General features: G+C 66.2%; 3 protein-coding genes across 4 annotated transcripts; 2 read left to right on the forward strand and 1 right to left on the reverse strand.

Moving 5' to 3' along the window:
• The first annotated feature begins 164 nt into the window (after nt 1-164).
• On the forward strand, nt 165-13,317 carry TJP3 (tight junction protein 3). Its single transcript, XM_075175756.1, has 21 exons — nt 165-836; nt 1,286-1,385; nt 5,500-5,688; nt 5,774-5,898; nt 6,115-6,217; nt 6,403-6,856; nt 7,164-7,267; nt 8,206-8,368; nt 8,458-8,548; nt 8,772-8,836; nt 9,014-9,092; nt 9,235-9,391; nt 9,758-9,866; nt 10,329-10,548; nt 10,876-11,072; nt 11,291-11,386; nt 11,696-11,766; nt 11,882-12,193; nt 12,320-12,544; nt 12,789-12,841; nt 13,011-13,317. Exons 1-21 carry the CDS (start codon nt 616-618, stop codon nt 13,108-13,110), a joined length of 3,234 nt encoding a protein of 1,077 aa, XP_075031857.1. The 5' UTR covers nt 165-615; the 3' UTR covers nt 13,111-13,317.
• A 254-nt stretch (nt 13,318-13,571) lies between these two features.
• Nucleotides 13,572-20,788, reverse strand: APBA3 (amyloid beta precursor protein binding family A member 3). 2 transcript variants are annotated; one of them, XM_075175757.1, is made up of 10 exons: nt 19,415-20,787; nt 18,943-18,982; nt 18,341-18,486; nt 18,094-18,180; nt 17,356-17,514; nt 16,817-16,996; nt 16,405-16,617; nt 15,679-15,798; nt 14,729-14,869; nt 13,572-14,576 (listed from the first exon to the last, which is right to left on the reverse strand). In XM_075175757.1, exons 1-10 carry the CDS (start codon nt 20,534-20,536, stop codon nt 14,505-14,507), a joined length of 2,280 nt encoding a protein of 759 aa, XP_075031858.1. In that variant the 5' UTR covers nt 20,537-20,787; the 3' UTR covers nt 13,572-14,504. The 2 variants fall into 2 exon arrangements, with proteins under 2 accessions (XP_075031858.1, XP_075031859.1); XM_075175758.1 differs by lacking the exons at nt 18,341-18,486; nt 18,943-18,982 and having other exon boundaries at nt 19,415-20,788.
• A 65-nt stretch (nt 20,789-20,853) lies between these two features.
• Nucleotides 20,854-22,034, forward strand: MRPL54 (mitochondrial ribosomal protein L54). Its single transcript, XM_075175170.1, has 3 exons — nt 20,854-20,954; nt 21,324-21,480; nt 21,779-22,034. The coding sequence occupies exons 1-3, from the start codon at nt 20,879-20,881 to the stop codon at nt 21,909-21,911; spliced, it is 366 nt and encodes a 121-aa protein (XP_075031271.1). The 5' UTR covers nt 20,854-20,878; the 3' UTR covers nt 21,912-22,034.
• Nucleotides 22,035-22,530: the final 496 nt, after the last annotated feature.

A 22,530-nucleotide genomic window follows, 5' to 3' on the forward strand; every position in this document is an offset into this window, starting at 1 on the left:
CACCCCGACCCCGCTCAGCGCCACCGCCGCCGCTCCCCACCCCGGGCCGGGGCCCGGCTCCTCCCGGCCCCGCGGCGAGCCCGGCCCGTGGCACCATCTAGTGGCAGCGCGCCGCCCGGCCCGGCCCGGGGAGGCCCCGGGGTGCGGGTTAGCCCCGGGGTGCGGGTTAGCCCCGGGGTGCGGGTCAGCCCGGGGTGCGGGTCAGCCCCGGGGCGCGGGTCAGCCCGGGCCGGCCCCGCCGGTTCTCCTGGGTCGGTCCCTTCACGCCAGCGTGCCCCGGCCCCGGGGGACAAGCGTGTCACGGGCAGCCCCAGCCGGGAAACCAGCTCGGCAATGTCGTCCAGCCCTCGGCGCAGCCGGGGAAGGTGCCGGCGGCCCTAATGAGGCTGCTCGGCGGCGTCCCCGTCCCCCCGCCCGAGGTGCTCCCGGCCGCGTCCCTCCGCGGGAGGGCAGCCGGTGGCCCCAGAGCGGCTGGGGAGGCTGCGGCTGGGCCTGGGGAGCGGCGGCCGCCTGGACGGGAGCTGCTCCGTCCTCCCCTCGGGGCTGGCGGGGGGCTTCGGCGAGAAGGAGCCACTTGATGCCGATCTGAGGAGCGGTGGGGAAAGCGGCGGCTCCATGTCTCCGGCACCGGGGTGGTGGCTGGTGGCCGGGGGGTTCAGGAGGAACTGGTCCCCCCGCGACACCCTGCCGCAGGGCTGTGACCTCCTCCTGCGGCACCAGTACCGACCCCGGCTGGAAGCAGCAGCCTGGATGGATGACCGAGGCGTGGAGCTGATTGCTGTCTCTGCAAGAAAGCGACCCCGCGGAAAGAGGAATGACGTGGGGCTGGTCCCCAGGTGGGGGGCAGAGGAAAGGGGAAGGGGAGGAAAGGGGGCGGCAGCCATCAGCAGGGTCACCTTTTTCCCCACACCCTCCCCAGGACCGGGAGCTCCAGGCTGGCCACCGTGCCTGTCCTCGCTTGGGGCACTGGGTGAAGCCATTTGGCCCCCCTGGGGGCTCCTGAGCAGGGCTGCTGGGAGGGTTTGGGGGTCCAGGGCAGTGCGGGTTGGTGCAGAGCCCCACCACCTCCTTGGAGAATGCCAGGCTGGGGGGAGAAGGACCCCCGTCCCCAGGCACTGCCACCCCCAGCATCCTGTGAGCCTGTCACTGCCCAGGGCTGGGGGGGGGCGAGTGGACGTGGCTGAGCCAACAGCACCATGAAGGACAACAGGGACAGCCCCCCGTGACTCCTGCTGTGCCCGGGAAGCTGCCCCGGGACCCCCTTCCTCCTCCTTCCCTCCTGCAGGCAGCATCTGGCCCACAAAGGGTTACGCAAGGCACCCTGGAGTGACACCACTGCCACCAGCCCGGGAGCTCAGCTCCTTCCTGGTCGGATCCGAGGCTCGGTGAGTGCCTAACCGTGTCCCCCGGGATCTGCCGGCCCCGCTTCCCGTCTGGGGATGGGGACCCAGCCATGCTTTCACCTGGGGAACCGGCCATGCTTTGTCCCTCTCTGGGTGGCTCCAGGAACCGGTGACCCTCCTGGAGTCCTGCCAGGGACAGCAGGGAGATACCCTGGGGGAGATCCTGGGACCCCGCGTCACAGCTCTGCGCCCTGAGGGCTGGAGGACGTGCCGCCATCCTACTGATTTACACCCCGGCTGGGTCAGGTCTTCCACAGACCCTTTTCCCAGAGCCGGGGGTCAGGATCAGCCCATCGTGATGTGGGTGGGGTTGGGTTAGAGGAGCTTCTGGGGGGGTCTGGGACCCCAGTCCTGCAGGGCCAGGACCAGACAAGGGATGAGCGTTTCTGCAGCACTGGCTGACACCAGGGACCCCGCTGATCCTGGGAAGGCTTTGGGGTCCCAGATTGAGGACCCTCGTCGGTGGGGGGGTTGGGAAATAGGTTGTGGGTGGTGGGGATGGCCGTGGGGCAAGGCTGGGGTGGGTAGGGTGCGTCGCTTTCTGATAAATAACCTCCCCACCCGATGGTGGGCATTGCCGGCAGTGTCAGCCGGGACTGGGCACAGCCCCGAATTGGGGACCTTGGGACGAGCGGCCCCAGCGCAGCCCGGGCTTTGTTTGGCATTAAAAACCCTGGGAGATGTCGGCCACAGTGCATACATGGGGCAGAGTGGGGCGTGTGGGGCTGCCCACGCTGCCGGTGCCCGGTGCCGGGCACATCGGGCTGGGCCGCGGTCAGCTCTGCCCAGATACTGCCTCTCCCGGCGGGGCCATTTCGGGTGCGGGCTGGTTTCTGTTGGAAACCGGCCGAGCCGGCTCCTCCAGCTGCCAGCCTTGGCCTTTAGCTCGGGGCAGGCCCTACGCCAGGTCCCTGGGGGCAGACGGGGGACAGGGCCAGGGCTTGGCGGCACCGTGGGCGCTGCCTGTGCCGACTGGCGAGACAGGAGCTGCTGCTGTCCCACGCTGTCCTCCCCGCCCCAGACTGCCGCTGCCCACAGAGAGCCACGGGCAGCAGTGGGACGCAGGTGTGTGGCCGATTTGTGGTGCCCCGGTGATGGGACAGCAGTGGGAGCTGGTTGGAGACAGTGAGAGGCTGTGCTGGGTGGCAGCGGGGTCGGCTCTGGCACAGCAGATGAACCGTCACCCCGGGGAGGGGGAGGGATGCTCTGGCTGCCCCTTGATCGGGGTCCCTTGGACCTGTGGCTCACGCCGTGTCACCCGCGGGCGTCCAGGGAGTCTGTAAGCACTGACCAGCCAACGCTGGTGACATGGCTGAGACAGGACCCGCCAGTTCAGCTCCCTGATCCGGCAGGAAACCACCCCACCGCCATGCTGGGGTCTGCTGTTTATTACCGGTCTTACAAGCACCAGGAGAGGACCGTGGGTGCCACCACACCGGGGTCCTGCTCAGCCCCAGCCACCCCACGGGCACACGTGTCCCCGCCTGTCGAGCAGCGGTGGGTGGCGGGTGGGCGCTTGGGCTGGTTTTGGCGGCTGATGATGCAGAGTGGAAACCCGGACTCTGCCCTCCGTGCTCGCCGGCTTGCAGCCCGGCTGGCTGGGGCTGTTTCTGAGGCCCAGGTGAATGATTACGCCATCGCTCCCCGGGGCTGCCGTGAGCTGGGTCTCTCTCACCCCTGCTTCGGTGCGGCTCTGGCTGGGGGCTGGCCACGGAAAGCCCCCATGCTGGGGCTGAGGCGTTGCGCTTGCCCACCGCGGCCCCAGCTTCCCCCTGGGGTCCCTGCTCGGCTTTGCCTACGGCCTTGCCCCCGGGGCGTCAGTGCTCGTCTCTGATGCCGAAGCTGCCCTGCGGCGGATTCCCAAAGGGGCTGTGGAGGTTTCAGCTTCCCGTGGCGCTGACATGGGGGGGCCCCAGCCGGGCTCGAGGGTGGCCAAGCCACGCTGGGGAGTCAGCACAGCCCCCAGCATGGCCGGCCCAGGGCCCTCGGGCACCACAGGGCCATGCGGGTGCCACAGGACAGGGTGCTCCGGCAGCAGGGCCAGCGCGGCCAGAACTGGGGGCTGCTGCTGCGGCAGAGCCGTTGGCCAATCAGAGACCCTGGAGATCTGTCGCAGCAGAGCCATTGGCCAATCAGAGACCCTGGAGATCTGCCGCAGCAGAGCCATTGGCCAATCAGAGACCCTGGAGATCTGCCGCAGCAGAGCCGTTGGCCAATCAGAGCCCCGGGACATCTGCCACGGCAGAGCCAATGGCCAATCAGAGACCCTGGAGATCTGCCGCAGCAGAGCCGTTGGCCAATCAGAGACCCTGGAGATCTGCCGCAGCAGAGCCATTGGCCAATCAGAGACCCTGGAGATCTGCCGCAGCAGAGCCATTGGCCAATCAGAGCCCCGGGACATCTGCCACGGCAGAGCCAATGGCCAATCAGAGACCCTGGAGATCTGCCGCAGCAGAGCCATTGGCCAATCAGAGACCCTGGAGATCTGCCGCAGCAGAGCCATTGGCCAATCAGAGCCCCGGGACATCTGCCACAGCAGAGCCGATGGCCAATCAGAGACCCTGGAGATCTGCCGCAGCAGAGCCATTGGCCAATCAGAGCCCCGGGACATCTGCCACGGCAGAGCCGATGGCCAATCAGAGACCCTGGAGATCTGCCGCAGCAGAGCCATTGGCCAATCAGATCCTGGAGAGATTTGTCACAGTACAGATATCAGCCAATCAGAATCCAAAGACGTGCCACAGCAGAGCTGTTGGCCAATCAGAGATCAGAGAGATCTGCTATGGCAGAGCAGCTGAGCAATCAGTGCCCAGAGAGGCCTGTGGTGGCAGAGCCATCGGCCAACTGGATGTTAGGGTACTGCCATGGCAGAGCTGCCAGCCAATCAGTGCCAGGGGAGAGTGCCCATGCCTCAGCTGACAGCCAATCAGCACTGGGGAGATCTCCCCCAGCCGAGCTGCTGGCCAATCCTCGATGGCGGCACAAGGGTGCTCTACACCAGACCCGGCAGTGCCGTGCCTGGGCCATGCCGTGGGACCAGGATGGGCGCTGGCAGCCCCGGGGTGCCTGGGGCAGGAGTGGGAGGCGCCGTCCGGGGGCAGCTCAGCTGGGGGGGCCTTTCACCTCCCGCCGGCTGGGGGCTCGGGGCTGGCGCGGGCAGGCGATGGGTGCGGGTCTGTCCTCCCCGGTCCCTGCGCCGGTCGGAGGGGTGAGGACCTGGCAGCGGTGGTGGCATCACGCTGGGCTGTTGGCTTTCCCGTCCCCATCGCCCTGGAGAATCACTTGATGGACGGTCTCTGCGGGGTTTCCTTGGCATGTGCAATGGCACGGATCAACCCGGACCCCCTGAGTCCCTGATCAAACTGGCTCCTTCCTGTCCCACCCCACGGGAAGTGGCGGGAGGCTCTGGGCCCACTGTCCCCCATCCCACGCAGGGGTCCCGCGTCTCTCCGGGTTCACGCCGACATTTCCTCCGGGGAGCCAGGAGCCGGAGGAGGGGAGCCCCAGGCCCATCCCAGGCGTTTCAGCCCGGACGGGACGTCGCCCTGTCAGTCAGGCTCGTCTGTCCTAGGTGGAAAACGTTGGATTTGGGGAAACCCCGGGGAAACCAAAGGGTGAAGCCGGGGCTGGTGCTCCCGAAGCGGTTGGCAGAACTGCCGGCTCCGCTGTGGTGCCGGCGCCCAGAGCAGGCGGGCAGGAGGGCACTGAAGCACCGTCCGAAGCAGTGCCCTGGGGCGTGCCGGCTCCCGGGAGGAGGGACGGGAGCGGGAGCACGAGGGCGGCGTGGGCAGGTGGTCCCAGCCGTGGAGATGGGCCCTGACCTGCTTGCCCTGTGTAAAACCTCCCCTTCTGTGGACACGCATCCAGGGGGACAGAGGTGGACCTCCCGAGGGGGGGATTTCATGCTGCATGGAGATCCGGAGTTTCGAAAGCTGGCTTTCGGAGCCAGCTCCCATGCGGGGTTAGCCAGGGTGCGACACAGCTGTGAGTGCCGGTGCCCCTGGTGGGTGCCCGGGCACCGTGGGGGGCTCTGTCCCCTGCCCCCTCGTGGTCCCCAGTGCCAGCGGCTCAGCTTTGTTTCTGCTCTTCGTTGCAGCCCGAAGTGGGATTGAGGAAGGGACCAGCAGCTGCGAAGAGGAGCCGGAGCCGGTCTGCGCCCCCGGCCGCTGGGCAGGGGCTGCCGCACCGGCCGGCCGCCACAGTCGCCCTCCCTCGCTTGCGTTGGCGGGTGGCCACCATGGAGGAGATGGTGATCTGGGAGCAGCACACGGTGACGCTGAGCAAGGTGAGCGTGGCCCAGGGTGGCCACAGGAGGGGACGGGGTCTGTGGGGCCGGCTCTGCCTGACCCCTCTCTGCCCACCCCCGCTAGGACCCTCAACGGGGCTTTGGCTTTGCTGTCTCCGGAGGCCGGGACCGCCCCGATAGGATGACCGGGGACACAGCGGTGGTCGTTTCGGATGTGGTGTCCGGGGGACCGGCGGTGGGCCGGCTCCAGTGAGTGCATGGGGACGTGGAGACATGGGGGGTGCTCGCTGCCAGCGGGGACGGGAAGGGCAGCGAATTGCTCCTGCTGGGACAGGGCCAGCACCGCTGCCACCCTGCCTGGCTGGGATGGGGTACCCTGGGGCAACGGGTGCCCTCGCCACCCCGCCAGCTCTCCTGGCTGGGGCTGCACCTGGGGCAGGGCCACAGCTGCGTTTTCCCTCCCAGGAGGAAGGATCACATCGTGATGGTGAACGGCCTTTCCATGGAGAATGTCTCGTCCTCCTTTGCCATCCAGACACTTAAAACCTGCGGCAAGATCGCCAACGTCGTGAGTGTGCCCTGCGGTGGGATGGGGGCCGGCGTTGTGCACGGGACCGCACCGTGCTTGTCCCCATGCCAGCTCCCCTGTCCCACACACCCGGGGTTCCCGTTTGGGGCTTGGAAATTGCTGTAGAAACATCTCCTGGCTTAGGCGGCTGCACCCAGCATTCTCTCCTCACTTTCCACCTGCAGACACTGAAAAGACCAAAGAAAGTCCACCTCCCCGTGAGCAAGAGCAGCCCCAGGTCCCCCACCACCTCCCGGCGCTACGACTCGGACGAGGACTATGGGTCGCACGGTGCGGATCCAGCCCTGCACCGCTCCCGGGATGACCTGGACCACAGCCAGGGCTACGATGGGGACTCGTCCAGTGAGAGGAGCTCTGGCCACCACCGGGATGACCGCCGCCACCACAAGTCGGTGTCCCGGAGCCGGAGGCGAAGCCAGGACAGCAGCCACTGGAGGCAGAGCCCCGGCAGCGGCTCGGATCGGAGGGGCTACAGCCAGCACCGCTCCACCAACGGCTTCAGCCACGAATGGGACACCAACGGGCTGGCCCTGGTGTCGGGCTTCAAGCGGCTGCCGTGCCGGGATGTGCCAATGAAGCCCATCACGTCGGTCCTGGTCAAGCAGAAGCAGAATGAAGGTGAGGCCCTCCTGCTCCCTCTGTCCCTGGGTCTTGTTGCCTGATTTGTGGCCGTGCGTCCCCCTGGGGAGGAGGCGATGACAGGCTTGGTGCCAGGGTCTGGCATGCGGCGAGGGGGCAGCGCATGCTGTGCTGGGTGCACCAAACCCGCCTGGCCTCAGCCTGGGGTTGTGGAGCTCAGCTTTGGGGCTTGCTAGTGCCCCGAGGGGAGGTGGGACAGGCTTGCGGGGATGGTGGTGAGGGGGGACCTCAAGGGCGTCCCGCATCTGCACGGCTCCAGCAGTGTCGTGGGCTCTCTCTGGTGCAGAGTACGGCCTGAAGCTGGGAAGTCAGCTCTTCATCAAGCGCATCGTGGAGAGCGGGCTGGCAGCGAAGGGCAGCTCCTTGCAGGAGGGAGACCTCATCTTGAAGGTACGGGGGCCCACAGGGCACACAGCACTTGCCGGGGATCTCATCTCCCCCTCTCCAGGTGGCTTGCCCCTGGCTAGTGTCACCGCAGGGGACAAGCCAAGAGCATGCTTCTCTTGGCTGCCTGCAAGGGATGGCGGCTTGGCTGGAGGCAGATCCGTCGGGTGCTTCCACCCTGCCCTGGCTCCCCAGCCGTCACCAGGGACCCCACGTGGGCTCTTGGGGACAAGCTGCCCGTGATGCCAAGGCTGGCTGGCTGAGGCAGCCCCGCGGCATTCAACCAGGGACGGCGGCTTGTCCTGCTGCCACAGCGGGATCGCTGTCCCCACGGCGTGTGGTCCCCTGCCGCATGCGTGTCCCCACCGGGGGAGCTCAGGTGTTCAGGGTACGTCGGGTGAAACGATGCTTGAAGTATTTGAGGAGGTGGAAATGGAGGGAGACGCTTCATTTGCACACATGGACCAGGCAGACCCGTGGCTGCTCGGAACTGGGCCCAAAGTGACTCTGGGAGAAACGGGAGGGATTTCATCCCGGCAATCTGGTGGCAAAAGCTGCTGCACCTCAGGGAGATGACAGCCCCACAGCCCCACTCCCCGGCACCAGTCCAGTGCGTGGAAGGACAGCGCCGGGCCAAGGTCAAAGTAAAACTGAGCTTCAGGCAGCCTCTGAGCAGGTCTCTGCAGCTCCTGCCTCGGTGCAGGGCACTCCTGCAGCTAAAGGTGGGAGTTAATTAGCCTCGCTAATTTGTTTCCTCTGTGCAGGATGAGGCCCCACTGGGAGGCAGCCAGGATAGGCAAAGCTGTGGGAGCTGGGGCCAGGCTGGAGGGGCTGGGAAGAGACTGGGAAGGCGGCAGTCGGAGCATCCCGTTGGAGCGGAGCTTTCCTGGGGGCGGCTTTCCCAGGAGTGGACGCTCTGAGGCCTCCTGCTCTGCCCCTTCCAGATCAATGGGGTGGCCAGCGAGGACATGTCCCTGGCTGACACCCAGCAGCTCATCGAGCAGACGGAGGGGACCCTGACCCTGCTCATCCTCCGGGACCACCGGCAGTTCCTGGTCAACATCCCCGACATAGAAGACAGCCAGAGCGACAGCTCCCGGATGGATGGTGAGGGGACATGGTGACAGGGCCGGGCGCCAAATACACAGCACAGGGACTGGACCGTCACTAACGTGTCTTCCCTCCTGTTGCTGCAGATATCTCCGACATCGACTCTGAACTGTCCCATCCGCCATCCCCTGAGACCTCCCCACGACTTCCAGCTGCTGCCAGGATGAATTCACCACCGTAAGCCCCACTCTGTCCCCGCGAGCCCCTCTCTCCCCTGTCAGATCCTCCTGTGTTCCCTGCCTGTCTGGAGGGGCTGGTTCTCCTCCATCCCGGAGCCAGTTCACCCTGGAGGTCCCCAGCTTGCTCCGCTGTCCCCGCTGCCCACTTGGCACTGCCTGCCCATGCCCATCCAGTGCCTGCCTCCATGACCTGCCTAAATCCTGCCCCAACTTTGTTCCAGGGAGAGGAGACGATCAAACAGGGATCCCGTGGCCGACACGATCACGGACGATGATCGGGGCCCTGGTGAGTGAGCTCAGATCAGGCTGGGGGAGCTAAGGGCACTGAGTGGGCTCCGGGCTCCTGCGTGTCTCTGCTGCCTGAACCCCCCTGGCACAGCCATGCCAGGTCTCCCCGTGCCTCGGCTGCCCCGGCAGCAGCGCAGCCACCGCTGCCTCCTGGACCTGCCCTTTTTCCCTGCAGACCTGCTCGAAGCCGTGGAAGGGGATGGCTGCCACGGCCCCCATGGCAGCCCCGCTGCCCGAGCTGCCCGCAAGGATGGGTGCGTCTGCGAGGGGCGGTGGGGAAGGGCTGGGGGAGACGGGGAGCTGCTCCGGCGCAGGGTTGGGGTCACAGGGCCGGTGACCACCTGTGCTGTCCCCAGCATGTCACCGCCGGGCTGACCGCGGCTTCCCCCATGGCAGGTACAGCGCCGACTCCAGGGTCGTGCACTTCGTGAAGGCCAAGAGTGTCGGGCTGCGGCTGGCCGGCGGGAATGACGTGGGCATCTTTGTGTCGAGCGTGCAGGAGGGGAGCCCGGCCGACAACCAGGGCGTCCGGGAAGGGGACCAGATCCTGCAGGTACCCGGGTCTGGGAACGGCTCCGACTGCTTCTGCACCTGGACTGGCCCCATCCCTCTTGGGTCTGATACCCCCCAGGGTTTGGTTTTCTCTGCTGGGCATCGTTTTGGGCCAGTGCTGGTGCCCATGGTCTGCGGGCACTGCCCGAGGGGATGGTCCTGTCTCCAGCACCATGCTAACACCCAGCAGGGTCCAGGCACCACCTCAGCTGGCCCAGAGGCCCTCCCCAGGGGTACTGGGCTTGTGGCAGGCACTTGGGTGACAGTTACCTCTCCCACCCTGCCCTGGGCACTGCCGGCCCTGGGACCCCGCTGGTGGGGCCGTGTCCTGCTGGTGGGGCCGTGTCCAAGTGCTTTTCCGCGGCAGGTGAACGACACCAGTTTCCAGAACCTGACCCGCGAGGAGGCCGTGGAGTATCTCATGAGCCTGCCACCGGGCGAGGACATCACGCTGTGGACCCAGAGCAAACAGGACAGTGAGTGATGACCGGACTCCTCCTGGGCTTGTGCCTCTCCATCCTCTGTCTCTTCTGAGCAAGCATCAGAGCTGCTGGACTTGCCACAGCCGTTTCTGCCCCTGCAGGGTGGTCCTTCTTCCCCGCACCCCCCTCCTCCTCCTCCAGAGACGTGTTGGGAGGGGCCCAGACCATCTCGGCCCTGTTTGTACCTTGGCATCCTGGAGCACGGGGTTTTCTGGCACCGTGGCTCAGCCCGGAGAGGCCAGTGTGTGCTGGGGGGTCAGGTTCTGCTGTTCCCAGCATGCCTGAGAGAGCCATGGGAGGAAAAGGTGTCCCCCACACCCTCCTTAGCAGCAAGGACTACTGTGGAGGCTCCCGGCCAGCCCAGCGCCTTCCCAAATCCCTCCAGCACCTTTCTCTCCAGCATCTTCCTCCTCAGCCACCTCTTCCCCTGATGGTCCCTCTCACCCTGGGCTCCAGTTTACAGGAAGATGATCTCATCCAACGTGGGCGACTCGTTCTACATCCGGACGCACTTTGACTTCGAGAAGGACACACCGTCGGGGCTCAGCTTCGTCCGTGGGGACGTCTTCCACGTGCTGGACACCATGTACCGGGGCAGGCTGGGGAGCTGGCTGGCTGTGCGCATGGGCAGGGACCTGCAGGAGCAGGACAAGGGCATCATCCCCAACCGGAGCAGGTAGGGATAGAGCCAGGAATGGCCCCAAGATGAGCAGAGCCAGGGGATGGCTCCCCAGCGAGACGGGGACATGGATGGTGGGCCCAGTAAGAGGCAGGGCAAGGGCTGGTGGAGCACCGGTGGGAAGTGTGAGCCGGTCTCAGGGGTGATGGGGCAGCTGATGCTCTGGTTGTCCAAGGTCCTGGAGGGAAGAGGCTACCACAGCCTCATCTGGCTGTGCCACTAAGCAGGGACGCCAGCTTCTCCTGCCCCACTCCTTGGAGCCCAAAGAGACAAAGCAGGGGGTAAATCCGGAGGCTCCAGGTCCTGAACCCTTTCCCCCCCCAGGGCTGAACAGATCGCCAGCCTGGAGTCGGTGCTGAAAGCCACGTCCAGTGCCAACCCTTCTGGGGCACGGGCTGAGTTTTGGAAGCTGCGGGGCTTGCGGGGAGCCAAGAAGATGCTGCGGAAGAGCCGGGAGGACCTGTCTGCCCTCACAAAGCAGGGCCGCTACCCCCCGTATGAGAGAGTGGTCCTGAAGGAAGGTGGGCACCAGGGCTGTGTCCCCATCACCCAGACCCACCCAGGGGACGTCAGCCCCGGGGCTCCCCCGCTGCAGGCCCTAGTGGGCTCCGCTCTCCTGGGAGGAGCGGGGTGAGTCCCAGGCCCACAGGCACCTCGAGGAGCAGGGCTGGACGCCTGGGTGCTGGGAGCTCTGCCCTCGCCCCCAGCCTCCCTGAGCCGGTCCGTCTTCTCCCCACAGCCAGCTTCAAGCGGCCAGTGGTGATCCTGGGGCCCATTGCAGACATTGCCATGCAGAAGCTGAGCATGGAGCTGCCCAAGCTGTTCGAGATTGCCCGTAAGTGCCCCCCACGCTGCAGGGAAATTGTATCCAGCAGCCGGACCTTCAGCGTCCAGGACCTGTGGGAGCTCTTTACCTGTGGCTCTGTCCCGATCCTGCCTCATTGCCCCCTCCCAATGACACCCCAAGACCTTCCTGGGCTCATTCACCCTATCCCCCTGCATCATGACCCCAGCCAGGCCCCAGACATGCCCCCGCCTTGAGGGACACAGCCCCGGGGTCAGGCATGGCCAGGCCCAGCCGGGGACTGCCAGAGGTGCCACATCTCCCCCAGCCCCTCTCACGCCACATCTCCGTGTCCTGCAGCAAGCGTGCCCCGAGACGGGGCATTGTCCAAGGTCATCAAGTTGGACTCGGTGCGGCAGATCGCAGAAAAGGTGAGAGACCTTTCCCGTGTCCTTGGAGCCGGGTGGGCCAGGGCCTAGGGGGGAGCCCACGGCCTCCGTCCCTGTCCCTGTCCCCAGCGGGGCTGATGGCCGTGCCCTGCTCCAGGACAAGCATGCCTTGTTGGACATCACACCCTCGGCTGTGGAGCGCCTCAACTACATGCAGTACTACCCGGTGGTGGTGTTTTGCGAGCCTGAGAGCCGTCAGGGCATCAAGGCCATGCGCCAGTGGCTGGCACCCGATTCCAGGAAGAGCTCCCGGCGCCTCTACGCGCAGGCCAGCAAGATGAAGAAGTACTGCAGCCACCTCTTCACTGCCACCGTCAGCCTCAGCGGCAGCGGCAACGCCTGGTACGAGGCGATCAAGGACATCATCAGGACGCAGCAGAGCCAGCCCGTTTGGACGGCAGCGGAGCAGGTACGGGGCACGGGGTCCCCGCGGGAAGGCTCAGCCTGCTGGGGCTGCAGCCAGGCAGGTGACAGGGCCACACACTCGTCCCCCCCACAGCTGGGGTTCCAGGTCTCTGTCATTCCCACTCCGCAGGCAGATGTGGCACTGGAGGAGAGTCTGGACCTGCTGAACCCGCCAAGCACAGTGGCCTCGGGCTATCTGACCTGTGACAGTCACGCCAACAGCGACTACGATGACACAGATGGCGAGGCGAGCGCCTACACCGATGGTGAGGCGGAGGACGCCTACGACCAGCCCGGGCTGGCCCGCTCCTCCGAGCCAGCACAGATGTCCCCAAGCCATGGCCTGAGCAAGCCGGTGGGTCCCCCATACTGGTACAGGGGGCTGGTGGGCCAGAGGGCAGGTGGCACAGTGCCCGGCTATGGGGGCTAATTCCTATCCGCTGCGGCAGAGGCAGGGCGTTGCCTCTAGCTGCTGCAGGGTCCAGCTGCACATCCATGCCCAGTTCTGGTTCCCCAAGGGGGAACGCAGCCCAACCCCAGCCTGGGGTACAAATCCTGCCCCTACCTCTGACCCCCCCCATCTCTCGGGTCTTTCACAGGCGACCAAGCAGCAGCGGCAGGGCCGGCGGGGCCAGCACTACGACAGCATCAGGTAGCCTGCGCACCTGGGCCAGCCGGGGGGTTAAAGCACCCAGCCCCGGGGCTGGGGAAGGGCCTGCAGAGCCGTGGTGCCAGCTCTGCCTGGCCTGACCCTGCCCAGCAGAGGACTGTCTCTGTCCCGACCAGGTGGCAGAGGCATCACTGCAGCTTCTCGTCCCCAGGGAATACGAGCATGACGCTGTGAGGAAGAGGTTCACACGGGCCAGGGATGACTCAGACCAGGATGAAGGCTACGAGTGGGGCCCAGCTACAGATGTGTAGCAGCACCGCTGGCCTCTGTCCCACTGAGCAGCCCCATGCCACCAGGTCCATGTGACAGTCCAGGTAGTGCCACGCAGCACCCCATGACCAGGCTGGGTTGGGCCTAATCCTGCTGTACCCCTCACCACCCAGCACCACCAAGTACCTCCTTCCCCCTTTTGGCCACGGCCTCTGCTGCCAGAATAAAAGGGATGTTTTGATCAGGACAGGCTGTTTCCGTGTGCGCTGAGTGGCAGCCCACAGCGGAAACCGATGCAGCAGGGTGGCCTTGCTGGGACCCAGGCACCTCCTGGACACCCTGGAGGTGTGGGACACCCTGCCTGCCCCGAGAGGCATCAGTGCGGGAATCGGGCTCGGGTTGTGCCACCGTCCGGCACCGCAGCAGGCTCAGAGTGTGTGCCCCAGAGCTGAGCCGCCCCTGCTGCAGCCCAGCCAGGGCTCCTGAAACACAGTCTCTCATGTTCCCCAAAACTTTTATTTTTACATCAACCAAGCCCACAAAGTCAGGTCAGCACTGCCCCAGCCGTAGGGGCCCAGAGACCCACTCATGAAAAGACACGTCACCAGGGGCTGGTCCTTGGGGCTCACGGCCCCAGGCTCCCCAGGATGTGGGACGGGGCAGTGCCGTGTTCCCTTTCGCTGTGCCGAGGAACAGTCCCGAGGGCTGCGACCCAGTGCCCTGGGCTGCGCACGCAGAGCGGTTAAAGGCAGCGCCAAGGAAGAGCAGAGGTAGTTTCCCAACTCGGTGCCACAGGTCTAATGGGGAGTTCGTTTGCACTCCCTGGCAAACGAACAGGCCCCTGGCAAAGCTGGGGAGGAGCAGCGGGTGCCAAGGGTGCAGCTGCCCTTAAGCCTGAGCCTGGGAGTGGCTGGCTCTCCCTCGGGGGTGCCAGCGTGCACCCTCACACGGGTGCGCAGGGTCAGTGCTGCTCCGGGGCTGTGCTAGGGCCAGCCCTGGGGCTGTGCTTCCAGCACCATCCCCACGTGGGGAAAGGCACCGTCGGTGAGTGTAAAAGTACTGTCTGTGGTGACCTTTCACACGGGGTCCCCTCTCCTCCTGCCAGCACCAGGCCGAGGCGAGGGACCCTGTGAAGCAGCGGGACAGGCACTGTGCAGGCACTGTGAGGCAGGGAGGGGTGACTGGAGGGGGAAGAGGTGCCCAAACCGCGGCACCACAGGCCCTGACACTGCTCAAGCTGGGTATCAGGCCCCCAGAGTTTCCCACTGTGTCCTGAGTAAAACCAAAGAGGTGCAGGATTAGGCCCTGCTGGGGACCAGAGGGCTGTGATGAGGGCACTGGGGCAGAAGGCAGAGCCTGTGCTACCCTCGCAGCCCCCTGCTCGCTCCTGCCTGGCCCCAGGCAGATGCAGCCACAGCCGGGCACGGCCAGCGGCTCAGAGGAAGATGGGCTGCTCCTGCCCGGTCAGTAAGCGGTACGTGGAGGCCGGCATGGTCTTGATGCGGACCTAGGCAGAGATGCACAGATCAGCTGGGAGATGCCAAACCCTGGGCTGGAGGGTGCTGGTGCCAGACTCTGAGCCCAGCCTTCTCCGTGTGCAGCCGCAGCTGCCCCGCGGCATGGGGGCCCCGGCCATCGCCCAGCCCGGGCCTGGCTCACCTCGCTGACCGCCTGTGTGAGGATCTGGATGATCTTCTCGTGGGGCGTTGCCACCACGCTCTGCCCGTTGATCTCGATGATGCGGTGCCCCACGCGGATGCCACCTCTCTCTGCGATGCCCCCACGCATCAGGCTGCAGATCTGGGGAGCAGGGAGCGCTGGCAAGATCAGAACTGTGCCCACAGCCCAGGGCCATACGCAACCACCACCCCAAACCCTCTCATCCGTGCAGGCTCCCGGCAAGAGCTCCGGACTTGGGTGCCATCTCCTCCATCCCACGGGCATGCAGCGAGGGCAGGGATGTCCCTTTGCATTGCTGCCACCAGAGCGATGTGCTGAGCTGCAGGGCAAGGGCAGCCCGCAGGCTTTTGTTCCCCGGGCTGACAGAGAGCTCAGCTCCCCCCACCCACCCGTTGAACCCTTGTGCTCCATCAAGCCTGGGCTGCAGAGCCAGGGCTTCTCCCTGCGGCGGCGGCTCCTGCACGCCTGTGGGGTAACCGCGTCTCCAATGCTATCGGGAGCATCGGTCGGTGCGCGATGCAGCCGTGCCACCCCCTCAACCCACCCACCCCATCAACTCCTGCTAGTCCTGGAAACACTCCTCTCTGCCTTTCCAAAGCAGCCATTGTGGAGCCCAGAGCAGGGAGTGGCCGGGGCGCTGGGGACAACAAATGTCACTAAAGTCATGCCAAGAAAGCCAGGAAGAAACCACTACCCCGAAACCAAACAGCTAAGGAGCACCAGGGAGACGGATCCAACCGCCAGTGCTGCAGGGGAGCTCCGAAGAGCCTTTTGCTGTGGCGCAGCAGAGCCCTGTGAAACCTCAGCCCTGGCAGGCACAAGGAGCGCTGGAGCTGTGCGCTTGTCCCTGGGGACACAGCCAGAACCGCGTGTCCCTCTGCCAGACGGGCAGCTGAAGACCTTGGATGACCCTGGCCGCAGGCACTCACCACGCCGTTCTCAACACAGAAGCCCAGCTGGTACTTGGAGTCAGGGCGCCGGATGACAGCCGTGGTGACGGGGGGACAGTGCACGATGTTCAGCGTCACCTCTCTCTGGTGCTTCAGTTCCTGGAAGATGGGATGGGGCTTTGTCAGACTTTGGAAAGCTATTCGACATGGTTGAGAGGGGCGATGCAGCCATGTTGCTCACAGGAGGGCTGAGGATTAGCAACCTGTTTTTAATGGGGAAACTGAGGCACACGCAGGGATACTGCCATGATCAAATTCAGGGAGAAGAAGTTATAAATCCAGTCCAAGATGTCCCACTCTGCCCCTGAGGCCACACTGTCCTTGCCTTCAGCTCCTTCCTGCCCGGGAGGTAGAAGATGCAACAGGTTCCCTCCAGGACAGGTGCCTGCCTCCTCACCCACCCTCCTCCTCGGGCAGGGCCCTGCCCGCATCCTGCCACAGCAAGTTTGGTACCCAGCTTTGTCCCTGCATTGTCACATCCCTTCCTCCCCAGCACTCAGAGCAGGGACTGGTATGGCCCCCCACACTCCTGCCCCCTCTGTCCCCACAGCCTCCTATCACCCATCTGCCCCCGAACCGGGAGCATCGGGGGCACCCCGGCATCACAGACCCTCCCAGACGCGTTCAGGCCGGTCCCCATCTCTGCCAGCACTCGCCCTCCTGCCGGGCGGAGGCAGGAGCCGCCCGGGCGTGGCCCTGGCTCACCCGGATGATGCTCTGGCAGGTGGTGAGGGGCAGCCCCACCAGGCTCGTCCCGTTGACGGACATGAGGCGGTCCCCGATGCTCAGCTCGCCTGACCTCTCCGCCGGGCCCCCGTGCATCAGGTTGGCGATAACCACCGTGGGCAGGATGGAGCCCCAGCCCGACTCAACAATGGCGATGCCCAGGATCTCCCCCTTCTGCTTCCGGATGCAGACCTGGGCGGGGGGCACAGATGGGTTACGGTCACCAGAGTCACGGGGCATGTGTCCCAGCCCCAGCACGGGTCTCCTGGGCTTACAGCCAGCTGGGATGGGGCCCAGTTTTGTAGGGAGCACCTCAGCTGCTCAAGGAGCCGCGGAGGGGACGAAACAGAGGTACCCCACACTGTCCCCCCTCCTCCAAAGCAGCTCTTACGTCTTTGCAGTTCTCCTGCCGGGAGAAGTGGGTCAGCTCTGCATTGTATTGCTCCTGGTCCTCGAGGGCACGGCTGTACTGGCGAGGGCTCAGTTCGCTCGGGTCGATGCTGTTGGCTTCCAGGAAGCGCCGGTAGGCCACGCCGAACGCCTGCCCGATAGCCTGAGCGATGACCTGGGCCTGGGGAAAGAGAAGGGTTGTTCATGCCCGTGGCTTGGGGCCAGCGGTCGCATGGCCAAACTGGAGCCAACAGCTGCCAGCGCCCTGCAATGCTCAGCACAGGCACTGTACCCTGGGAGCGCCAGGGCAACCTGGCTCCTTCCCTGCCTGAATGGGCCCTTTTAGAGTGCCAATCCTCCCCCCTTTTCTTGCTGGGCCCCGCGATGTCCCAGAGGTGCTCAGGCTGGGCTCCTTCCCCCTCTACGTGCTCGTCAGGAGCCCCCAGCACAGAGACCCAGAGCACCGGGTCACTACAGCGGGATGGGGCCCAGGACCCCAACGCCACCCTGCCCTCCTGAGGGACTTGCGTGTCGCCTCACGTCGGCTGAGTGGAAGACGTGGCAAATCATCTTGTAGAGCCGCTTTTCCTCTGCCACCTCTGACCGCCGAGGCAGTTTCCGGCGCGCCATGAGCACCACAAGGGAGCCGATGTCGGCGATGTAGGAGATGGTCTGGAGGGAGTGATCCATCATGGCCTCCTGGCAAGGGGGACACGGGCAGAGACGTTCAGCCTTCTCCAGCCCAATGGACCCCCGGGCAGCCCGCGAGCCAGCCAGGCACCGCCACAAGCAGAGTTTGGGTTCAAACCCCACTGTGCCGGCATGCAGCTCAAATGCTTGGCACACGCTGGGCAGAAACCACGTCTACGCTAAAAGGTACAAACAGCTCCTTCGATCAAGGGCTTATCCATGTATCTGGGTGCTGCTGGGGGACAAGACAGCTCTTCCCTCTTACTATAAAGCAGAAACTAATCCCGAGGCAAAGAACTACAGAAATTTCAAGCCTCGGTTCCCTGGAGCTGGGTCTGGGAACCCAGCAGCTCCCACGAGGCGCAGTTTGCATGAGAAGCCTTGTGCAGCCATGCAGAGAGCTGAGGGACACGACACTGGCTGTGTGGGATGGCTGCGGAGTGACGTCTCCTCCCAGACGCGTGTCATCGCCCGTAGGCCATCCTTGGGCATGACCCCACCAGCCTGGGTGCAAAGCAGAGATTCCAAGGCCAAACAAGAAGGTTTCAGCAGCCCCAAGCCATGCGGGTGCTCCCGTTCCCCGCTCACCTGCGTGTCAGCCGTGAGCACCTTGATCCTCTGTGTGGAAACAAACAGATCCACCTCCGTCATGGGCTGGGACTCCCCCTCCGGTGCCTGCAGAACGAAGCACCCAGGAGAGGTCACTGCTGCTGCCTGGACTCCTCTGGGTCCCTGCCCCACAGCCGGGAGGTCCCCCTGGGCAGGTCCTGAGCGCTGCCCCACACCCACGAGGGGCCAGGCTGGCGGCAGTTGTGCCCCCCCTACCCTCCTGCACCTTGATCCTGTCCACCGCCTCCTGGGCCTGTGCCATGCGGACGCTGGTCGGGGGATTCCTCTCTGAGACCAGCTGCGTGGAGCCCAGGTACTTTGCCCCAAAAATTACACCATCCAGCAGATCCTCCGGGTCGCAAGGGCCTGGAACTGAGGCATCGGGAGGGACTAAGCAGGGGCTGGTTCCTCCAACTCTGAAAACTCGGGGTACCAACTCCTACTGCCCATTAGCTGAATCCCTACACATGGCAAAGCAGCTCAGCGCTTGGGAGACAGGCTCCTGGCATCGCTGGGGGACCAACTCTGACCCCAGGGCTGCTTCTGCCTTCCCTTGGGCACACCCTGGCATCCCTCTTTCTCCCTTCCCAAGCCTGAGCATCCCCCCTCCCCGATCCCTGGAGCACCCCCATTTGCTCAGCGAAGGGTGAGCTGGGATCGAACAAGCCACCCGGAATCTGCAGCCACGTTCCTACCCTGCGTGGGCGCAGAGCCGGGTGCTCCCTCCCCGGCTGGGACCCCTGGCCACCCCGCATTCGGGGTCAGAGCAGGAGGCGGTGGGTCAGGACTCCTGGGTGCTTTTGCTGCTTGAGCATAGAAGCAACTCACCCTCTTTGAAGGCTGGGCAGGAGGATGGGGGTTCCCTGTTCTGCAAAGCAACGAGAGAGCAGGTGAGGCTCAGGTTGGGATCCCGGGGATTCAGCCTGCCCACCTCGTGGCCAGGCTGCCCCTGGAGCACCTGGGGGAGTCCTGAGCCTGGGGGGGGGGCAGGTCCTGGGGCTGGGGGGGGCAGGCACAGGGTCCTGGGGCTGGGGGGTTGTTCGGACCCACCAGCCCCTTCCCCGGGGAATGCACAGATCAGACAGCCGTGCAAGTATCCCCCTGCTTTCAGGGCAGCGGGAGCCAAAGCCAGTACTGAGGGTCGTCTGGGCACCCCAGCAGCATACGGCCCTGTAAGACCCGAGAAAAAGATATCCCTGGCTCCCCTCTGCCCCCACCCAAAACCCCACAAGGGAGCGGAGCCAAGGGGCATGTCCTGGCTTGCTGCCGCACCACTGCAGCCCATGTGCGATGCACTCACGGTCACACTGCCTTGGGGTGGCTGCTCTGCCTCCGGGGCTGGAGCGGGAGGCAGGACCACCCAGGCTGGCTCCGGGGAACCGTCCCGATTGCCCTCGCAGGCGGAGTCGACCTCGCAGAGCCCCTCTCCGTAATACCAGCCGTCAGAAGGTCCTTCCTCCGAGCTCTCTGGCCTCACCAGCCCTTCAGGCTTCTTCACAGTGGCCAGTTCCTCCCGAGCCTGCAGCATCTCCAAGTTGGTCCCGGCCAGGACGTCGGAGCGGGCTAAGGGTGTCTCGACGCTGGCCTCGGGCAGCCCCCCCTCGTAGCACAGGAGGCTCAGCAAGTCCTCCCGGTCGGCCTCGGCAAAGAGCAGGCCGTGGCAGGGCCGGGAGCAGGCTGAGTGCTGGGCGCAGCAGGGCCGTGTCTCCAGGCCCCGGCCCATAGCCACGTGCAGCGGGCAGGGCCGGCACTTGCCCTGGCACTCCCCGTAGCTCTGCCGGGCCTGCTCGCCCGCCAGAGGGGCTGCGCCAGCGCTCGAGGAGGGCAGCTCTGAGGTGGGCGAGTGGTCGCAGAGGTTGGGGTCGAGGGTTTCGAGCTGGGCCAGCAGGCCCTGGATCTCCGAGGGTTCGTCCTCTGCATCCTCGGCCCACTTGGCCCTGCCCGGGCAGGCGCCGGCCTCAGGGGCCTCATCCAGCTCCATGCCCGTCGGGTCGCCGCTGCTGGGGGCTCGGGGGTGCCCTGCGTCCCGAGGGGTGCTCCCGGCGCTGGGTTTCCAGTCAGCGGAGCCCTGCGGCCCCACGGTCGCTGCCTCCTCGTCCATCTCTCTTCCCAAGCCCCGGCAAAGCTCCGTTTGCTCACCCCCGCCTCCTTTGAGGTCCGAGGCTGAAGCAGGCCCCGAGCTGGGCCCCAGACCCCTCCGCTGACCCTCGGGGACGGGCAGGTCCTGCCCGGAGCTGCAGCCAGGGAGCAGGGTGACGAAGGGGGGCCCGTCCGGCGGCCCGTCACCCACACGGGGCTCAGGGGCGCCAGGCCGCACCGCAGGCCCTTCCTCCGTGTCCATGGCCGGCGGCTCCGGGGCCTCGTCGCTGCCGAGGTCAGGGGCGGAGGGCGCAGCCGCCTGGAAATCCATGCTGCTCTCCATGGCGTCGCCCCGGCCCGCAGCGCGGGGGGGGCCGCCCCGGGCGGGGAAGGCGAGGAGAGGGACTGGGGGAGCGGCGGGGGGGACTGGGGGGTCCGCGGGGCCAGGGCCAATCCTGCCGGCGCCGGCTCTCCCCCCTGGCGACCGGCCGGGGCCGGGGCCGGGGCCGGGGCCGGGGCCGCGCTGGCCGGGGCCAGTCCGGTCCGTGCGGACTCACCCGCTGCCGGCGCCGCCGGCCCGGGGAAGGGACGGTCCCGCCGCCGCCGCCGCTGCTTCCGGGCGCCACCGCCGCGCATGCGCCGTCCGGCCCCGGCCCCTTCCCGGCGTGCCCCGCGGCGCCCCGGCATGGCCGCCCGGGTGCTGCTGCGGGCGGCGCGGGCGGCGCTGCCCGGCCCGGCCCGCGGCTACGCCAAGAAGCCGGGTGAGCCCCGTCCCGCGGCCCCGTCCCGCGCCGGTGCCCCCTGCCCCGGGGCCTGTCCCGCGGCCCGATCCCGCGTCCTCCGGCCTTGTCCCCGCGCCCTCCCCAGTGGCAGCCGCGTCCCCTCCTCCCGGGACCTCGCCCCGTGCCCCTCGCCCCCAGCCCTGCGCCCCCCGTCCTCCCCCCCAGTTCCCTTCCTCGCACCCTGCGCCTCCCCCTGCCCCTCGCCCCCTGCCCCGTCCCTCCTTCCCGTCCCCGTGCTGCTGCACCCCGCGGAGGCCGCGCTCCCGCCCCCTGCTCCGTCCTTTCCCCTGCCTGCAGCTCTGTCCCCGCGTCGCAGCCCCTGTCTTGACCGTGCCCGTGTCCCCGCAGCTACGAAGTCCAAGGGCAAGAACTTGCCGAAGGAGGGGCTGAAGGGGCCGGAGGTGTGCACGGACCCTGCCATGCTCACCACCTACGCCATGGGGGTCAATTACTTCAAGGACGGCCCGGAGGTGGCCCTGAAGCCCGACTCCGAGTACCCTGACTGGTAGGTGGTGCCCAGCTCCCCTTGCTGTGCGCCTCCTGTGGTGCCCGTCCCTTCAGAGGTGCCATCCCAGAGGCACAGACGGGTGTAGGAGAGGCAGGGAACTGTTCTGGGAGGAGGAAAACTGCTGCTCTGCAGCCCAGAGACCTTCCCCGAGAGCCAGGGGAGGAGAGCAGGCTGCACTGTGGATGTGGTGGGTGAGGGATCCGCATGTCCTGGTCATGCACTTCCATTGCCTCGTCCCATGCTTGTCCCTTTGTCCTCCCTGCCACAGCCTCACATCCCCTGCATTCATCCCCAGGCTCTTTAAGATCCACCTTGGGCCCCCCAAGAAGCTGGAGGAGCTGGATCCCGACTCGATCGAGTATTGGAGGCGCCTGCGGAAGTACAACACGTGGCAGCGCAACAGGCTGAAGAAGGGCAAGAAGATGTAGACGCTGCAGGGCTGCGGGTGCGGGGGCCGCCCTGAGTGCCAGCACAGGTGGCGCTGGGACCAGCTCCTGCTTTCGGTCTCTTCTCCTTGCTATAAACTAGTAATAAATCTTTGGTGAGGCTGATACCTGTTACAGAGGCTGTGGCAAACCCAGGCCCTCGGCAGGCTCGATGCGGGTCCCTGCCTCGTGCCGGGGGCTGGTGAGGGGCTGAGGCAACACAGGCCACAAATTCTAGGTGTATTTGCTAAAACAAAGCTCAATTTTTTGCTCGTGGAGGAAGCCTGTGCCACCAAATGGGTCCTGCTCCCTGCTCTGTCACAGTCTGCACTGCAACGGCTGGGGCTTAAGGGCCCCGCAGGAGGGGGGTGTAGTGGGTTTGGGAATGACTCCACTGGTGTCACTGTGTCCCCTGGGGGGGGCTTTGGGGGCTGAGCAGCCTGTGCTCCCCAGAGGCGGGAGGATGGGGGCCAGGCTCTGCTGGTGTTGTGGGGGCAGCGGGCGAAGTGAGGGGGGACGCGGCGGCCCCTTGCAGCGCCACGCCCGCGCTGCGCTCTCGCTTCCTCCTACAGCAGCAGGGGAGCAGCGGCTGCTGGGACGCTGGGGTCCCGGCTTGGCGGGG

Source organism: Calonectris borealis, chromosome 28, assembly GCF_964195595.1.
Source record: "Calonectris borealis chromosome 28, bCalBor7.hap1.2, whole genome shotgun sequence".
Lineage (NCBI taxonomy): Eukaryota > Metazoa > Chordata > Aves > Procellariiformes > Procellariidae > Calonectris > Calonectris borealis.

What these genes read in the sequence shown, in the direction of transcription:
- APBA3 (XM_075175757.1), bottom strand. Translation starts at nt 20,536, where the DNA reads ATGGAGAGCAGCATGGATTTCCAGGCGGCTGCGCCCTCCGCCCCTGAC. An exon ending in TGCTCACGGCTGACACGCAG is followed by an intron (nt 17,515 to 18,093) that starts GTGAGCGGGGAA and finishes CCCCCTTGCCAG; the next exon opens with GAGGCCATGATGGATCACTC. An exon ending in CCTGCCAGAGCATCATCCGG is followed by an intron (nt 15,799 to 16,404) that starts GTGAGCCAGGGC and finishes CCCATCTTCCAG; the next exon opens with GAACTGAAGCACCAGAGAGA.
- MRPL54 (XM_075175170.1), top strand. Translation starts at nt 20,879, where the DNA reads ATGGCCGCCCGGGTGCTGCTGCGGGCGGCGCGGGCGGCGCTGCCCGGC. An exon ending in CGGCTACGCCAAGAAGCCGG is followed by an intron (nt 20,955 to 21,323) that starts GTGAGCCCCGTC and finishes GTGTCCCCGCAG; the next exon opens with CTACGAAGTCCAAGGGCAAG. An exon ending in GACTCCGAGTACCCTGACTG is followed by an intron (nt 21,481 to 21,778) that starts GTAGGTGGTGCC and finishes ATTCATCCCCAG; the next exon opens with GCTCTTTAAGATCCACCTTG.
- TJP3 (XM_075175756.1), top strand. Translation starts at nt 616, where the DNA reads ATGTCTCCGGCACCGGGGTGGTGGCTGGTGGCCGGGGGGTTCAGGAGG. An exon ending in GACGTGGGGCTGGTCCCCAG is followed by an intron (nt 837 to 1,285) that starts GTGGGGGGCAGA and finishes TCCCTCCTGCAG; the next exon opens with GCAGCATCTGGCCCACAAAG. An exon ending in ACACGGTGACGCTGAGCAAG is followed by an intron (nt 5,689 to 5,773) that starts GTGAGCGTGGCC and finishes CACCCCCGCTAG; the next exon opens with GACCCTCAACGGGGCTTTGG.